General features: G+C 43.9%; 2 protein-coding genes across 2 annotated transcripts; both read right to left on the minus strand.

Moving 5' to 3' along the window:
• Nucleotides 1–1,094: 1,094 nt before the first annotated feature.
• LOC308235860 (N-formyl peptide receptor 2-like) lies at nt 1,095–2,099 on the minus strand (the record flags this gene model as incomplete). Its single annotated transcript, XM_080645037.1, has 1 exon — nt 1,095–2,099. One exon carries the CDS (start codon nt 2,097–2,099, stop codon nt 1,095–1,097), a length of 1,005 nt encoding a protein of 334 aa, XP_080501163.1.
• A 7,060-nt stretch (nt 2,100–9,159) lies between these two features.
• Nucleotides 9,160–10,164, minus strand: LOC308235531 (N-formyl peptide receptor 2-like; the record flags this gene model as incomplete). The annotated part of the gene is made up of 1 exon (XM_080644439.1): nt 9,160–10,164. One exon carries the CDS (start codon nt 10,162–10,164, stop codon nt 9,160–9,162), a length of 1,005 nt encoding a protein of 334 aa, XP_080500565.1.
• Between the last annotated feature and the right edge of the window lie 9,423 nt (nt 10,165–19,587).

Raw genomic sequence — 19,587 nt, forward strand, 5'->3', positions numbered from 1 at the left:
ATGACTGCTGAATATGCATTTGATAGAGTCCAGCACTTATGCATGATTTAAAAAAGAAGCAAACCATTAGTAAAGTAGGAAATAGAAACTTGTTTTCAGATTTAAAAAAATAGATAAAAACAAATCTACAGGAAACATCTTACTTCATGATGAAATACTAAAGGTTTTCCCTTAATATACTCTCTCATCTAAGCTTACAGATTCCCCATTCATCTTCCTCTTCCTATTCCTGTATTCTTTCCCATGACCACCTACCCCCAGGGTAGAACCAAAAATAAGGGCAATATACCCTGATGCCCATTACTTCCCCCCAGATCAGGGGTCACCAAAGTACTTTTCATGATGAGTGGTTCAGCGTGGAGAAGAGGCTATTCACTGATGTGATCGCTGCCAGACTGTCTAGCCAGATCCAGCTAGATTCAGGCCAGAGCAGAGATTGCTTTCCAGAAATTCCCTCAAAGACAGTCCAACCCCTGCCAAAGCCCCTGGCATGCTGGTTCCTCGGACGGCCCCTCACTGTGTTTTGGGCAAGTATATAAGGCATTTTTTCTTTTTAACTGAGGTGGGTTATTTTCCAGTACCTCCATCCATCTGCACTGTCCTATAAACTCCTTATCACCTGCCATGTGGCAGGGAGGACATCCATGTCATCTTGCTACCTCCCAAGCTGAGCCTTGTATGTATGTTTCCTTAATAAATTCTGAGTGTAATTATGGGTCCCTCAGTCTCTTTCTTTTTTTTAAAAAAAAAAATATATATTTTATTGATTTTTTTACAGAGAGGAAGGGAGAGAGATAGAGAGTTAGAAACATCGATGAGAGAGAAACATCGATCAGCTGCCTCCTGCACACCTCCCACTGGGGATGTGCCCGCAACCAAGGTACATGCCCTTGCCCGGAATCGAACCCGGGACCTTTTAGTCCGCAGGCCGACGCTTTATCCACTGAGCCAAACCGGTTTCGGCCCTCAGTCTCTTTCTACAGTCTCTTGGCCAGGGAAATTTTACCTAACACTCAGTATGACCTAAGATAAGATAAAGCTGGAAGAGGGAGCAGGACAGGAGCAGGCAAAGCTCATAAATGATCCGAGTCACCTCACATCTCCTGTAATTCGGCCTCTGTAGGAGGCGAAGCAGATTTGGTTTTTGTGTGACTGGTTGGGGCTGAGTCCTCAGTCAGGGCCTTCTGCAGACTGGCAGGCAGGGAGTGGATCTGTCTCTTTTGGAAGTCTTGACCCAGGAAGACATAGAGCATTGGGTTGAGGCAGCTATTGAAAAAGGCCAGGGTGCCGGTTAGAGATACCAGGAGAAGAAGGATGTTGTACTTTCCTTCAGATACTGCTCTGGCACAGCGTGTATTCAGAAGAAGACATAGTTGAAAGGGGAACCAGCATATGAAAAAGGAAGCTCCGACAGCAGTGAGGACCCGTAAGGGACGGTGGAACTTTATCATGCCCTTGTTTCGGATTTTGGCTGCAATGAGCCCATAGCAGATGGCGATGATGGACATCGGTAGAGTGAAGCCAATGACAAACCGGTTGATCCCTATGATTGCTACTGAGGTAAAGAACCTCTGCAACTTCTCTTCTTCACTGATGTCACCCCAGAAGTCAATGTTGAATTCACAGTATACATTTCCGTTATCATCCTTGAATGTAGTAAAGAAGATGAGAATTGGCAAGTTAAGGAGTAGAGCCAGAATCCAGGGTACAATGATCAGTTTTTTAGCCAGACTTAGAGTGCGGTGGTTCTGGGCCCAGACTGGATGCAGGACACAAATACAGCGGTCCAGTGCAATGAAAGCAATGAGGAAGACACTTGCAAACAAGTTTGTATCTATCGTAATGTTAAATAACTTGCATAGGAACCAGCCATAAGGCCATCGTGCCTGCATAGAATTTACAACCATGAAGAATGGCAGAGTGGCGCTGAAGAGGAAGTCGGCTAAGGCCAGGTTCAGGTAACACAAGGTGGTGACTGTGCGCGCCATCCGGAATCCAGCCACCCAGATCACAAGCCCATTTCCCACGATGCCGAGGACACAGGTGATCCCATGCGCCACAAATAAGAAGATCTGCAGAGCAGTGTAGCCAGTTTCCATCCTGTCCTCACCTGAAACATTTCAACAATGAGAATGTGTCAGCGGTGCACCATACTACAGCATTTCTGTTCAGGCCAACAACTTCCACTAGAGCCTCCTCTCCAAACCCACTCTCCTGAACCTTGTGGCTAGTCACTAAAAATTGGACAGACTCTTGGCTGTTCCCTTGGGAAAGGACACTTCTCCATATTCCCATAATTACTAGTATGCATTCTACCAATTAGGCTGATTACTCAACCAAGAGTGTTACAAGGCTCCTGTCCATCAGCGGAATCCTGAGCTGAGGGTGTATAAACAACAGAAAATCGATGGGAGGCATCATGGGCACAGTGAGGGAGCACTAGACTCAGAGTGAGTATGGTCACAACCCTTCCACCCATGACTCAATGCATAGATGCTGGCAGGCTCAGCAACCTCTTCCAGCCCCAGGTTGTCACAGACTCCCAGCTCCTGTTCCTCCCCCGTGAGAATCCTTGACCTATTGATGGATTAGTCTTTAAAATTTTAGAATGTGGTTTGAGTTTATAGCTCGAACAATTACTGGTAATATATTGTAACATGTTACATCCTGTGGAGTCTGTGGTGGTGGAGGTCAGTGAAGGGGCCCTTCTTTACATTCAACCCTCTGTTTTCCATTGTCTGTTTGATATGGAGCTCTTCTCTGTTTGAGATACAAGGAATTTTCACTCATGGTATAGCTTTGGCATAGGGAATATGAGACTGATAGGTTCGGTTAATATTTGCGGGCTCTTACTGGAAACCATGCATTATGTAAAGTGGGGATCATATATAAACGTTGATACAACAAGGAAGGATGATTGTGCAATGACAGGTGGGGAAAAGCCCATGAGGGAAAGTTGTGAAATTATGGGCCCACTCTCTGAATGCAGGGTGGGGGAGAATCAGTGTTCCAGATGGTACTCAGGTGGATTATGATGGCTGCTATTTGGTGTCTCATAAAAGGTGTCATTTATACTACAGTTTATCAACTCCAATGACAACATCCTTGCTTTTGGGTTGGTATCATCATCCACGGGATGATGGGAGGAAGTGACCTCCCAATGTTACAATTGTTAAGGGGCCCCACTGAATTGATGAACACAGATTTCACATGGAAACTCAGCAGTCCCTTGTTATTTTACTCTGTCATCATGTTTGCATTTCCATGGTTTGGAAATAATGGTTTCAGTACTTCTTTTTTCTCAAACTTATTTTTTTTAAATATGTTTTTATTGATTTTTAGAGAGAGGGTAAGGAAGAAGGATAGAGAGAAACATGGATGAGAGACAGACATCAATCAGCTGCCTCCTGCATGCCCCAAACTGGGGATCTAGCCCAAAACCCGGGCATGTCCCTGATGGGGAATCGAACCAGTGACCTCTTGGTTCGTGGGTCAGTGCTCAACCACTGAACCACCCTGGCCTGGCTCTCTTTAAACTTCTTAAACTCCTCCCAATTCCTGCTCTAAGCAGATGCCCTTGCCTCATATTTTAATGAGTAAATGGTAATAATTGTTTGTGAAACTTTTAGCCTTCTCTTAAGCTGTAGCCCCTATATAGCTGTACCTGTATAGTGTATAGAGTTCTTGTTCATTCCCCTTTCACGTTTGCTCTGGATTTCCCCCTCTCTCTCACCTTCCCAACAATGCCCCTCCTGCAGTGTCACTTTTCAGCCAAAACATCCTCAAGATTTTCTTTCTGCTGTATCATTCTCTCACACAAACAGGATCATATGCCCTCCCTTCACAAAGCAACCGCCCGTGGCCCATGCTCCTTTTCAGCTTCAGCCCTGTGTTCTCTCAAGAGAATTCTCTTGGTGAATAGTATTCACAGCCAAACACTAGAAGGCAATGTCTCCACTTGTCACCTCAGCTTTATTGTTAAACTCATTGCGAATTGGCTTGGTCCTGAACACTCCACAGACTGTGCTCCCCTTAAGGATGCCCATGGCCTCCGCGTCACTCCCCCAGTAGTGCCTTCTCAGTTCCTATCCTGATATCTCAGTTAGGTGGGACCCATAAACCACTTCCTCCTTCTTATGCCAGTTGATGATAAAATGTACACGCAACACAAACTTGGTTGTGTTTATAGCTCAATAGGCCACTTCACCTCAGTCTTATTTACTATCCTTTTCTCCTCCCAATCCGAAGGTTGCCTCGGATAAACCAAACTCTTGACTTCCCCCAAATCTACCTCTCTCAGTATTCCGTGCCTGTTTGTAATTTAAGTACTCAATTGTTAAATCTCCAAATCTAACACATCCTTGCACCCCCTTTCCATGACCATCCCATCCAAGTCAATCAAGTCTCTCTACAAAATAACTGAGTCCACATGTGGAATGGTTCCTCTCACCATAAACTTTGTCTGTATCTCTTATCTGGCTGCAGATCTGTACTAACCTTCCAAATCGCTTGTTCTTACTTCTGATGCTGTCCCCACCCAAATCCGTTCTCCAGACAGAAGCCAAATTTGTCTTAGAAACACAAATCATACCACGACATTATTCTGCTCAACACCCTCCAATGGCTTCCAAACTCCTAACGCAAGTTCCCCAAGCACTCGTGGGTCTGCACGTGCACCCTTCAGAACTCATAGATCCACTGTCGTCTTACACCCTGTGATGAATCCACACAGAATCCCTTTGATTTCTTGAATGTGCCAAGCTCATTGCCATCTCAGGGCTTTTTCAGCCTCTGTTCCTTTTGCCTTCTATGACCCTCCTTTTAAGCTTCCCACATCTGGCACTCTGAAATATTGCTATCTCAGCTTAGATATGATATTCTCACAGGTGTCCTTGCTGACTAACAGTGTAAAGCAGCTTTCCCAAGAACAGCCTGTGTCACCAGGGACTGTCCTTGTTTCTTTGTCCATTCATTTATTTTCTTTTTTTCTAAAGACTCTCTACAGTCATACACATGCAGCAGAAGACTACGTAATTCATTCAGTGTTATATCTCTATAGCCACACTGTGAGTCTCATATGTAATATGATATTTTAAAAGTAAAAGAAAGAAATTTTAACAATTTATTTTATTTAACTCAACACATAGAGGCTATCATTTGAGCCTAACCAATCTGAGAATTTTCAATGAGACGTTTTCTCTTCCTTTTTCATACTAAGTCTTTGAATATCAGAATTCATTTTTTTTAAAAATATATTTTATTGATATTTTACAGAGAGGAAGGGGAGCGATAGAGAGCTAGAAACATCGATGAGAGAGAAACATCGATCAGCTGCCTCCTGCACCCCTCCCACTGGGGATGTGCCTGCAACCAAGGTACATGCCCTTGACCGGAATCGAACCCGGGACCCACCAGTCCGCAGGCCGACGCTCTATCCACTGAGCCAAACCGGTTTCAGCAGAATTCATTTTTTTGACTGCAGCTCAATTCAGGTCAGATTAGCAAAAACTCAATAGTCATATGTGGCAAGTGGATTCTTACTGGACAGTCCAGCTCTAGAGCTCAGGACGTATCTGCCACGTAATAGATGCCCTCATAACCATTTTTAAACCCTCAGGCGTGGAACTTACCACCAGCTGCGACCTGTTCCTGTGTCCAGTTCCTGGCTTGCTGTGTCAGGAGGGCTACGGCAGATGCTTTATTGAAGAACAAGGGGGAGGGACAATGGGACTCAACCAGTCAGGTGACAGATGCCCAGATCTTCTTGCAATTTCCATAAAACACTCTGGATATGTTGTCAGGGTACTTTATTAATTTATTTAAAATATATACTTATTAACTTCAGAGAGGAAGGGAGATGGAGAGAGAGATATAAACATCAATGATGTGATTCATGGTCAGCTGCCTCCTGCATGCCCCTTACTGGGGATCGAGCCCGCAACCCAGGCATGTGCCCTTGACCGGAATTGAACCGGGGACCCTTCAGTCTGTAGGCTGATGCTCTATCCACTGAGCCAAACCAACTAGGGCAGGGTACTCTTTTTAGAACCTTAGTGTCTGAATATTTCCCTCACCTCCTACCTGCTGTGGGAAACAGGAGTTCAGTGCTCTAAATATCAAGGGCCAAGGATGTTTTATGTCCGGGCCCTTTCTCTTTCAGAAATTCAGGGAAATGAAAGAAACAATTACTGATGTGAGAGGATTTGGAGGCAAAAACCTTGTTTCTGGACTCAAACAACACTTCAGACATCAGAGGTGTGGGTGAGTTCTGTACTGAAACATTCTCCAGTTCTCTGTGGACCTGACCTGGGTGTTCTACAGTCTAATTCAGTCTGACACTGTCTGGAATTAGGGTCAGATCCTACAAGGTACAGGCCTCAGTGCTACAAGGCTACCCCCCTTCAGGTGCCACTTGGGAGTCCCAGGTTGCCAATTGTACTTAAGACTGACCAGCTGTAAATCAGGGGTCCCCATAGACCCCCTCTTTAGGTACAATGTTTTCCCAGGATGGCTCACAGAACTCAGGAAGGAATTTACTGATACTTGTTTAGTAATTCATTATTAAGACTACAACTCAGAACAGCCAAATCGAAGAGATGCATTGGGCAAGGTATGGGGGATGTGTGTGCACATCGTTTTCAAGTTCGCTCTGGGTCATTATCCTCCCAATACCTTGATGTGTTCAACTACCTAGAAACTCATCAAGTCCTATGGTTCAAGAGTTTTTATGGAGCTTAATATCCAGCACCTTCCCAGCTATTGATTCCAGAAGTCAGTGTGTTGAGCTGAAATTTAATCACTAGGTCCTACTGAGGCTACCTAGGGGTCCACCCTAACATACCTCATTAGCATAAATTCTGGTGTGATCCAAAGGGACTCCTCATGATAAAAAGACAGTTCTAGCCCTAGGTGGGTTGGCTCAATGGATAGAGCATTGGCCCTTGGACTGAAGGGTCCCAGGTTCCATTCTGGCCAAGAGCCTGTACCTCAGTTGCAGGCTCTATCCCAGGCCCTGGTTGGAGCATGTGTGGGAGGCAACTAATTGAGGTTTCCCCGTTTCTCTCTCTCTCTCTCTCTCTCTCTCTCTCTCTCTCTCTCTCTCTCTCTCTCGGTCTCCCTTCCACTCTCTAAAAACCATCAGGTGAGGATTAACAAAAATAAATAAATAAACAAAATTAACAGAAGCGTGCAGGAAACTTTTAAAAAATAAATAAAAGACACTTCTATCATTTTGGAAATTGCAAGTGTTTAGATGCCAGTTGTAGGAACCAGGGACTGAAACCAACATTTTTTTGCATTTGAATATTTATTTTGAGTTCACCTTTGCCAATGCATCAGGATGTTCTGTTACACATTAGATAACAACGTGTGAGTGATTATTTGCGGAAACCAAGAAAAAAGGCTGAGAACTACTGTAGATTGATTTATTTCAAAGCAAAGACACTAGTCAACAGTTAGCCAGAGTACTTTATTTGAAACAGAAAGTCAAAATCTGAGGTGTTCATAGAAAGATAAACCACTTGAGGATTTGTAAAAATCTTGGGAATGGCAGCGAGAGTGCAATAAACAGGCCCCCAATCATGATGAATTCAGAGTTCATTTAATTTTACATTAAAGGTCTTCAGTTGATAGCAGGATGATGCTATTATTTACTGAGTCATTAATTGTATAACTCCTTCTTGGGTGTCTATCACATGTCAGGCACTATTTTACACATATGGTTTTGGGGTTCATTCATGAACAATGAAGGCCAAACCCTGCCCTTAGGTAGATTACATTCTTATCAGGTAAAGATACCCCTACCAAGTACTGTAACACAGTTGTCATCCTCTTTCATACCAATAAATTTGACCATTTGGAAAATATGGCTAAATTCCTTGAACGTCACAGATTACCAAAACACACAGAAGAGGTAATAGAAGGTCTGAATAGTGTGAGGTTATTAAAGGAATTGAGTCTCCTAAGAAGTCTTCTCAAAAAGAAAGCCCAAGACTCAACTTGCTTCACTGGTGAATTTCTCTAAACGTTAATAAAAAATATAACACCAGAGAATAGTATTGGAGGAATCACTTCCCAGCTCTTTTTCTTTTGATGTAAAACCTGACATAGATATAAGAGGAAAGTAAAAGACTAAACCCATCTTTACAGAATCATAAATGCAGAAATTCCAAACTCATCTAGTGAGATTAATTAGAAATATACAAAATATATCATGACCAGCTGTGGTTATTCTATGAATACAAAGGTAATTTGACATTCAAAAATAAATACAGTTTATGATGGTGTAAGTAAAATGATATAATTAATAAGATCAACTTATAGCTGAATTAGCATTTGATATAGTCTAGCACTTATTCGTGATTTAAAAAAGAAGCAAACCATTAGTAAAGTAGGAATAAGAAACTTGTTTTCAGATATAAAAAAAATAGATAAAAACAAATCTACAGGAAACATTCATGATGAAATACTAAAGTTTTTGCCTTAATATACTCTCTCATCTAGGCTTTACAGATTCCCCATCCATCTTCCTCTTCCTATCCCTGTATTCTTTCCCATGACCACCTACCCCCAGGGTAGAACCAAAAATAAGGGCAATATACCTTGATGCCCATTTCTTCCCCCCAGATCAGGGGTCACCAAGGTACTTTTCATGATGAGCGGTTCAGCGTGGAGAAGAGGCTATTCACTGATGTGATCGCTGCCAGACTGTCTAGCCAGATCCAGCTTGATTCAGGCCAGAGCAGAGATTGCTTTCCAGAAATTCCCTCAAAGACAGTCCAACCCCTGCCAAAGCCCCTGGCATGCTGGTTCCTCGGACGGCCCCTCACTGTGTTTTGGGCAAGTATATAAGGCATTTTTTCTTTTTAACTGAGGTGGGTTATTTTCCAGTACCTCCATCCATCTGCACTGTCCTATAAACTCCTTATTGCCTGCCATGTGGCAGGAAGGACATCCATGTCATCTTGCTACCTCCCAAGCTGAGCCTTGTATGTATGTTTCTTAATAAACTCTGAGTGTAATAATGGGTCCCTCAGTCTCTTTCTACAGTCTCTTGGCCAGGGAAATTTTACCTAACACTCAGTATGACCTAAGATAAGATGAAGCTGGAAGAAGGAGCAGGACAGGAGCAGGCAAAGCTCATAAATGATCCCAGTCACCTCACATCTCCTGTAATTCGGCCTCTGTAGGAGGCGAAGCAGATTTGGTTGTTGTGTGACTGGTTGGGGCTGAGTCCTCAGTCAGGGCCTTCTCCAGACTGGCAGGCAGGGAGTGGATCAGTCTCTTTCGGAAGTCTCTCCCCAGGAAGACATAGAGCATTGGGTTGAGGCAGCTGTTGAAAAAGGCCAGGGTGCCGGTTAGAGATACCAGGAGAAGAATGATGTTGTACTTTCCTTCAGATACTGCTCTGGTACAGAGTGTATTCAGAAGAAGACACAGTTGCAAGGGGAACCAGCAAATGAAAAAGGAAACTCCGACAACTGTGAGGACCCGTAAGGGACGGCGGGACTTTATCATGCCCTTGTTTCGGATTTTGGCTGCAATGAGCCCATAGCAGATGGCGATGATGGACATCGGTAGAGTGAAGCCAATGACAAACCGGTTGATCCCTATGATTGCTACTGAGGTAACGGTCCTCTGCAACTTCTCTTCTTCACTGATGTCACCCCAGAAGTCAGTGTTGAATGCACAGTATATATCCCCATTATCATCCTTCAATGTAGTAAAGAAGATGAGAATTGGCAAGTTAAGGAGTAGAGCCAGAATCCAGGGTACAATGATCAGTTTTTTAGCCAGACTTAGAGTGCGGTGGTTCTGGGCCCAGACTGGATGCAGGACACAAATACAGCGGTCCAGTGCAATGAAAGCAATGAGGAAGACACTTGCAAACAGGTTTGTATCTATCGTAATGTTAAATAACTTGCATAGGAACCAGCCATAAGGCCATCGTGCCTGCATAGAATTTACAACCATGAAGAATGGCAGAGTGGCGCTGAAGAGGAAGTCGGCTAAGGCCAGGTTCAGGTAACACAAGGTGGTGACTGTGTGCGCCATCCGGAATCCAGCCACCCAGATCACAAGCCCATTTCCCACGATGCCGAGGACACAGGTGATCCCATGCGCCACAAATAAGAAGATCTGCAGAGCAGTGTAGCCAGTTTCCATCCTGTCCTCACCTGAAACATTTCAACAATGAGAATGTGTCAGCGGTGCACCATACTACAGCATTTCTGTTCAGGCCAACAACTTCCACTAGAGCCTCCTCTCCAAACCCACTCTCCTGAACCTTGTGGCTAGTCACTACAATTGGACAGATTCTTGGTTGTTCCTTTGGAAAAGGACAGTTTTCCATCCTATATAATAAAAGAGAAACATGTAAGTTTTCCGTAACTCCGTGATGCCCACAGGCCAACCAGTAGTGTGTATTAAAATTAACCCGACAAAGATGTCGGTTTAATTTGCATACACAGGCGCCAGGCGGAAAGCAGAGCAGGTGAGCCGGCGCCTTGGGGAGAATGTGGCTCCCTCGTTTGCTCCCCACAAGCCACCGGGCAAAGAGCAGAGCAGGAGAGCCAGTGGAGAGTGCAGTGGCTTGGGGGACATGGCTCACCAAGCCGCCAGACAGAGAGCAGAGAGGGAGAGCTGGTGGCTTGGAGGATTTGGCAGAGCAGGAGGCCTTGGGATGGAAATAGAGCAGGAAGGGAACACCAAGAGCACGGGGAGGAACAGGAATGCTGGGAATCGTAGTTCTGGTGGCAGACAGATCTCCTAGACACTAGAGCAAAGTGAGCCTGGAGCAAGTTACTGTTGCGTTGGGGGATGGAGGGAAAGCAAAGGTGGGAGACATAAGTAAAATCAGAGTGTCTAGGAAAAATTAAAGGGAAGATACCCTGCAACTTCTAGGAAATCTCCATCAATGGAGCAAAGAAAAAAAAAAAAAGACTCTATTATTCTGTGAGCAACAAACCAAACTGGGTTGGGGTCTCAGACAGTTTGCTCATATGATTGCAAAGACAGACATAAACTCCCGGATTGGAAAGGGTTCCCCTGAGGGCTCCCAGATTGGAGAGGGTGCAGGTCGGGCTGAGGGACCCACCCCTCATTCGTGCACCGGGCCCCTAGTATTCCCATAATTATTAACATACATTCTACCTATTAGTCTAATTACTTAACCAAGAGTGTTACAAGGCTCCTGTCCATCAACAGAATCCTGAGCTGAGGTTGTGTAAACAACAGAAAATCGATGGGAGGCATCATGGGCACAGTGAGGGAGCACTAGACTCAAGAGTGAGTATGGTCACAACTCTTCCACCCATGACTCAATGCATAGATGCTGGCAGGCTCAGCAACCTCTTCCAGCCCCAGGTTGTCACAGACTCCCAGCTCCTGTTCCTCCCCTGTGAGAATCCTTGATCTATTGATGGATTAGTCTTTAAAGTTGTCAGGTGTGCCGAAACCGGTTTGGCTCAGTGGATAGAGCGTCGGCCTGCGGACTGAGGGGTCCCGGGTTCGATTCCGGTCAAGGGCATGTACCTTGGTTGCGGGCACATCCCCAGTGGGGGGTGTGCAGGAGGCGGCTGATCGATGTTTCTCTCTCATCGATGTTTCTAACTCTCTATCCCTCTCTCCCTTCCTCTCTGTAAAAAATCAATAAAATATATTTAAAAAAAAAAATAAAAAATAAAGTTGTCAGGTGTGGTTTGAGTTTATGGCTGAAGGCAGTCTTGAACAGTTACTGGTCATATATTGTAACACGACATTCTGAGGAGTCTGTGCTGGAAGAAGTTAGTGAATTCGGCCCTTCTGTTTTCCATTGTCCCTGTTTACCATGGAGCTCTTCTCTGTGTGAGATACAAGGAATTTTCACCCATGGCATAGCTTTAGTATCTGTGGCATAGAGAATTTGAGAGTAATAGGTTTAGTTAATATTTGTGGGGTTCTGCCCTAGCTGGTTTAGCTCAGTGGATAGAGCATCAGCCTGTGGACCAAAGGATCCTGGGTTTGATTCCCATCAAGGACATATACCTTGGTTGCAGGTCCTCCCCGGCTCAAGCCCTGATCAGGGCTCCTGCAGGAGGCAACCAATTGATGTGTTTCTCTCACATGGCTGTTCCTCTCTGTCTTTCCCTCTCTCTCCCATTCTCTCTAAAAAAAATTAATGGAAAAATACCCTCCGGTGAGGATTAACAAAAACAAACAAAAAATAAATAAAAATGATTAAATGTTTAAAAAATATTTGTGGGGTTCCTATTGAAAACCATGCATTCTATTAAATGGCAATGTTATATATACACTGAGTGGCCAGATTATTATGATCTCTGAACGCATAATAAGCTCACCACTCAGTGTACATATATATATTAGAGGCCCGGTGCATGAATTCATGCATGGGTGGGGTCCGGCCAGCCTGGCAAGGGGGAAGGGACATGGGCAGTTGGCCGGCCTGCCTGCTGGTCGAACTCCTGGTTGAGGGGACAATTTGCATTTTAGCCTTTTATTATATAGGATATACACTGAGTGGCCAGATTATTATGTGTTCAGAGATCATAATAATCTGGCCACTCAGTGTATATATATCCAGTTGACTTAACACACAACTCTATTATGGCCATTATATCTAGTTTTCATAAGAATAAATTGATATTCAGAGCAATTATGAAACCTCGAAGGTCAGGTAGTAAGTGGTAGAGGTAGGACTTCAGTCCAGCTTGATCTGACTTCCAGTCCTTCCTCTACTACACCACTGTGACATTCACTGCTGGATTCCCACCCAATATCCATTTCTTAATTTTTTTTCTTTAAAAATTTTTTTAATCCTCATCCAAGGATATATTTTTAAAATATGTTTTTATTGATTTGAGAGAGAGGGGAAGGGAGAAGGAAAGAGAGAGAGAAACATTATCTATCGGCTGTCTCCTGCACATCCCCTACGCAGGATCGAGCCTGTAAATCCGGGCATGTGCCCGGACTGGGAATCTCACCAGCGACCTCTTGGTGCATGGGATGATGCTCAACCAACTGAGCCACATGGTTGGGCTCCCCCATTCTTCTCTGCTGACCAAACTCAATTATATTTAGTTTCTCACTCTTCAGGGAAGATATTCCTCTCCATCTTTTTAAAAAAATATATTTTATTGATTTTTTACAGAGAGGAAGGGAGTGGGAGAGTCAGAAACATCAATGAGAGAGAAACATCAATCAGCTGCCTCCTGCACACCCACTACTGGGGATGTGCCCGCGTACTGCAACCAAGGTACATGCCCTTGACTGGAATCGAATCTGAGACCCTTGAATCCGCAGGCCGACGCTCTATCCACTGAGCCAAACTGGTTAGGGCTTCCTCTCCATCTTTAGAGGCAAATCCTGATAGTCTCACTGGTAGCTGGAATTTGCTTTGCTTTGCAAAGGAGTATTTTAGCAGTGGAACATAACCAAATCCTGTACAATAACACTAGGGGAAGATATCCTGGGGAGCTTTTGGCATAAATTTGTTTGCTCTTAGGAATGGGAATCCACAAAAATATAGTAGTATTTGCCTCTGGACCAGAACACATCTGTAACTGTTGCCTCCAGATTCAACCCAATATCTGTGTGACCCACTTGTCTATTCCACCTATCCAAGTTCCTCATTCTCTGGTCTATGAGCTTTATCAGAAACACCCAGGGTGGCTGTTGAAATGCACATTCATTAACCCATCCTCGAATCTCATTGCATAACATCTAGGGTAATTTTGTATGGCCTAAAAAATTGAGAATCATCTTAGCCTAGGCTAATTTGCTTCCTGAAGAGACATACCAATTTTTGAGCACCGATGTACATTTAGTACGTATAATAATATTGCAAGCCCAGCCAGCATGGCTCACCACTGGTTGGGTGTCAACCTACAAACCAGGAGGTTGAAGTTTGATTCCTGGTCAGGGCACATGCCCGAGTTGTGGGCTCGATCCCCAGTGGGGGGCGTGCAAGAGCAGCTGATCAATGATTCTCTCTCTCCCTTCCTCTCTGAAAGAAATTAAAAAAATATAAACAATATTGCAAGACATCCATTATAATCCCTTTTTCACCAGGGGGAAATCATGGTCTAAGGGTTTCAGTAGTTGTTCACCGTCATGAGCCCAGCCAGTCAGTGGAGACAGCAAGCTTTGAAAACCAGATTGAACTGATTCCAGAGCCACTGCCTTTGCCACTGTAAATACTGTCTTTTAAAGGTCCCTCCCCCAATATTTCCTGGAGATGACCATACCCTAGTATGACAATTTACTTCATTTTCTTTTTTTCGTTGTTCTTTTATTCCTGTTTTCACTTAACACTTCTACCCAGTTGTCTATGGGATATTGCTTCACGTAGGGCAGGGTTTCTCAGTCTTGGCAACATTGATATTTGGGTGGATAATTCTTTGTTTTGGGGGACTGTCCTCTACATTGTAGAATGTTTATCCACCTCTCTGGCCTTCTTCTGCAAGAACCCAGTAGCAACACCTTCCAGTTATAAGTGTCAAATGTCCCCAGGAGGTAAAATCACCTCTAGCTGAGAGTCAGTATTATACTGTAGTGTTGGTCACTGGAGTTATGTCAATCTGTATTCTAATCTCCTCTCTGACACCTTGCCCAATATGAGTGTTTAGTTAGTGATATCTCTTTGAACTACAGTTTGCTCCTCTACAGAATAGGGTGATTTTCTGGTTAAACAGATTTTTAGGTGAGGATTAGATGAGAATAGATATGGAAATCTTTTAGGGTGGACCAAGTGTCTTTAACACGTGGGGACTCTTGGTGTTCACCAGCCTCTGTCCTGTGTCCTAGGACACAATCCTGGACCATACATTGTGGAAGCTCAAGTTCAGGTCAAGAACAATGTTCATAATCATTGTATTAACTACTTGCGAACATCTTGTATGTGCCAAGAGCTCCTCTCTTAATCCTCAGGAAAAGTCCTCTTATATGGCTCTTGAGGATTGCATGTGTGAATATGTGTAAGGCACTAAGCATACTCTCTGACTTTTAAAATATGGAATCATGGTAGTTATAATTAGTATAACCATTGTACTGATCAGGAAGTGAAGACTTAAACTGGTTATATTCATTTTTTTGAAAGCCCCCAGTTAGTAAGAGGTAGAGCCTGAATTTGAGCTCAGGATTCCACCAGAAATCTCCTCTTAACTTTCTCCCACCCCATACTTCCTCTACAGGGTCAGTTCTCTCTGCCCACCCAGTCGACACCCTACAGGGGCCTCAGAGTATATGATGAGCTCAACAATCTTTTAAATTATTGGTTTAAAAATGTTGATACAACAAGGAAGGATGATTGGGCAATGATAGTTAGGGAAAGGTCAATGCGGCAAAATTGTGAAATTATGGGCCCACTCTCATTGCAGGTTGGGGGAGAGCTTGTGTTCCACAGATGGTGCTCAAATGGGTTATGATGGCTGCTATTCAGTGACTCATAAAAGGTGTCATTTACAGGACAATTTATCAACTCCAATGACAACATCCTTGCTTTTGGATTAGTATTATCATACATTGGGCAGAGAAAGTGACCTGCCCAAGATCAGAATTGTTACGGGGCACCACCGAATTTATGACCACAGATTTCACATGGAAACTCAGCAGTCCCTTTTTATGTTCCTCTCTTTCTTCATCATGTTTGCATTTTCATGTTTTGAAGTTCTGATTTCTCCTCAGACTTCGTAACCTCCTCCCCATTCCTGCTCTCAGTTGATGCCCTTGACTAATATGTTAATGAGAAAAGGGTAATGATTGTGAACTTTTTAGCCTTCTCTCAAGCAAACTCTCTAGTCTGTCTGTCCCTGTTAGTGAGTGAGTCAAGAGTTCTTGTTCATTCCCCCTTCATGTTTGCTCTGGATCCCTCTCTCTATCCCACCTTCCCAAAAATTCCCTATCGTAATATCACTTATCTGCCAAAACTTCCCCAAGATATTCTTTCTACTAGACCATTCCATCAGAAAAACATGATCATAGCCCCTCCCTTCACAAAGAAACTGTCCTTGGCCTAAGTTCCTTTTCAGCTTCAGCCTTGTTCTCTCAAGAAAATTCTCACAGTGGAGAGTATTCACAGCCAAACGCTAAAAGGCAGTGTCTCCACTTGTCACCTCAGTTTTTCTCTTGAACTCACTGCAAATTGACTTAGGTCCTGAGCACTCCACGGACTGTGCTCCCCTTAAGGAAGCCTATGGCCTCCATGTCACCGCCCCAGTGTGCCTTCTCAGGTCTTATCCTGATATCTTAGTGACATGAGACCCATAAACCACATCCTCCTTCTGAAAACACATTTTTTATGCCTTTAGATGGTAAAACGCACACACTTTGGTTGTCTTTAAAGCTCCGTTGGCCAAGATCCGAACCAAGATGGCGGCATAGGTAAACACCTAAACTGCTGCCTCACACAACAATTTCAAAACTACAACTGAAAGACAAAACGTCTATCACCCAGAACCACGGGAAAGCTGGCTGAGTGGAAGTTCTACTACTAGAAGGAAAGAGAAAAGAGCATTGAGACGTGCACAAGTGCTGAAAAGCTGAGGTACGGAGGTGCGCAAATCGGGCTGGCGGCGGGCGACTGGGTGCACTGCTTTTTTCAACCCAAAGGGAGACAAGCTCCCGATTACTCTGAACTCCAGTCTCTGGGGAGACACTGGGGACCCAAACTCCTATGGGGAGAAGCTGGACTGTCTGCCATCGGGTCGGAAAGTGAGGGTGGCTTTCTTGCAGAGGTGCATGCAGCAATCATTGTTTATTGTGCTGGGGCGTGGGACGCGGGGACTTGGAAACGCGGAGACGCAGAGACGGCTGACTGTCAGCCATCGCTGTTTGCCACGCCCTAGCCTAGTGACTCCCTGAGACCCCGCCCCACACAATCTACAAACCCACCCAAGCTCCACGCGGCGGCTTTTGCATATAAATGGTCTGCCCTATAGCAGCTTAACCTAACAAACTGCAGCTCTGGTCAGACAGCTCCAAAACCTCCAAACCCCAAGCAAAGAGGAGAAAACTGTAGTTTTCGCTGTAGCGCCTGCTGGGTGGCCTCAGACAGTAGCTGACCTGCACCCCATTGGAGATCCAGAAGCTAGTGTATCTAGTGGTCAGTGTGAGACGACACCAGATTTCAACTACTCACATCCATAAGTGACACATTTCAAGAGGCAGACTCAGTGAGCACCAAAGCCCCACTGAAGCAAGTCCTGCCCCATAAGCATGTTTCTAGCACAGCAGTTCTTCCATTATAGACACAGCGGGTCCTTACAGCCAATTGGCCTGGAGGTCAATTCCTCCCAGTGTACCAACAGCAATCAAGGCTTAACTACACCAAGACTTTGCACTCAGCCCACAAAAGGGTGTACCAAGAGTGTCCACCTCAGGTGATAGGCTGAACCACTGGTCACCTACCACAGAAAACCACTCCATCAACACAGGGAAGCAGCAAAATGAGGAGACAAAGAAACATGTCACGAATGAAAAAAATGGAGGAAAGCAAACTACTGGACATAGAGTTAAAAACCACATTTATAAGGTTACTCAAGAATCTTCTAAAAACTGCAGAGAAACTTGATGAGACCTCCGAGGAGCTTAGTGAGACCTTCAAGGACCTTAATGAGAATGCCAAAAAAATGGAAAAGGACCAGTCAGAAATTAAGCATACACTGTCTGAAATAAAGAATATACAGAAATTCAACTGTAGATCAAAGGACCCCAAGAATCAAACCAAGATCTGAAATATGAGGAAACAAAAAACACCCAAACAGAAAAACAAAAAGAAAAAAGAATCCAAAAATATGAAGATAGTGTAAGGAGCCTCTGGGACAACTTTAAGCATACCAACATCTGAATTATTGGGGTGCCAGAAGAAGAGAGACAGCAAAATATTGAAAACCTATTAGAAGAAATAATGACAGAAAACTTTCCCTACCTGGTGAAAGAAATAGACTTACAAGTCCAGGAAGCACAGAGAACCCCAAACAAGAGGAATCCAAAGAGGACCACACCAAGACACATCATAATTAAAATGCCAAGGGCAAAAGACAAAGAGAGAATCTTGAAAGCAGCAAGAGAAAAACAGTTAGTTACCTACAAGGGAGTACCCATATGACTGTCAGCTGATTTCTCAACAGAAATTATGCAGGCCAGAAGGGAGTGGCAAGAAATACTCAAAGTGATGAACAGCAAGAATTTACAACCAAGATTACTCTACCCAGAAAAGCTATCATTCAGAGTTGAAGGTCAGATAAAGAGCTTCACAGACAAGAAAAAGCTGAAGGAGTTCATCACCACCAAACCAGGATTACATGAAATGCTGAAGGGTATTCTTTAAGAAGAGGAGGAAGAAGAAAAAGGTAAAGATAAAAATTATGAACAACAAAATGCAACAAATACATACCTACCAACAAATGAATGTAAAAATCAAGTGAATAAAAAATCTGAAGAACAGAATGGACTGGTATATATAATAGAATCAGGGACATAGAAAGGGAGTGGACTGACAATTCTCAGGGGGTAGGGGGTGTGAGGGGTGCGGGAAGAGATTGGACAAAAATCTTACACCTATGGATGAAGACAGTGGCGGGGGTTAAGGGCATGGGGTGGGTTGGGGAATCAGGTGGAGGGGAGCTATGGGGGGAAAACAAAAGAAACACGTGTAATAATCTGAACAATAAAGATTTATTTAACAAAACAAAACAAAAAGCTCCGTTGGCTACTTCAACTCAGTATTATTTACTTTCTTTTTCTCCTCTAATTTTAAAAAAAAAACATTTATTATTGAAAGTATTACAGATGTCCCCCCTTTCCCCTCCCCCCAGCCCCCTTCCACCTGATTCCCACCCCACCCCAGGCCTTTACCACTCCATTGTCTGTGTCCATAGATAGTGCATATATGCATATAAGTTCTTTGATTAATCTCTCCCAGGCCCCCCTCTGAGATTTGTCAGTCTGTTCCATGTTTCCATGCCTCTGGTTCTATTTTATTCATCATTTTCTTTTATTCATTGGATTCCTTGTTCATTTATTTTGATTTTTAGATTCAATAGTTGAGATATGCATTTATTGCCATTTTATTGTTCATTTTTCTAAAAAGTATTTTTTTAAATTTATTTTAGATAGAGCAAGGGAGAGGGAGAGGGAGAGGGAGAGAGAGAGGAAGAGAGAGAGAGAGAGAGGAAAACATCCATGTGAGAGAGACACATGGATTGGTTGCCTCCCACACCTGTCCCTACCAGGGCTGGTGAACCTGCAACAGAGGTACCCTTGACCAGGAATCGAACCCACAACCCTTTGGTCCACAGGCCTATGCTCTAACCAGTGAGACAAACTGGCCAAGGCTGAGTTGTGAATTTTGATGTGGTTGTGAGAGGAGGCGAGTACCACTTTTACCTATGCTGCCATCTTGACCAGAAGCCTCTTTCTCCTCTAAATTTAACTCTAAATGTGATGCTCCTGCCTCCTCTGTTCTCTACTTGTTGCATAGGCGATGTCATCCAGTCTCATAGCTTGTAACATTACCCTGATAACTTCCGATCTATGTAATCAGCCTTGGCTTCTCCGCAGAGTCCTCGCCTGATATGAAACCAACTGACT

This window comes from Plecotus auritus (genome assembly GCF_963455305.1).
Source record: "Plecotus auritus genome assembly, chromosome: 10".
In the NCBI taxonomy this organism is placed as follows: domain Eukaryota; kingdom Metazoa; phylum Chordata; class Mammalia; order Chiroptera; family Vespertilionidae; genus Plecotus; species Plecotus auritus.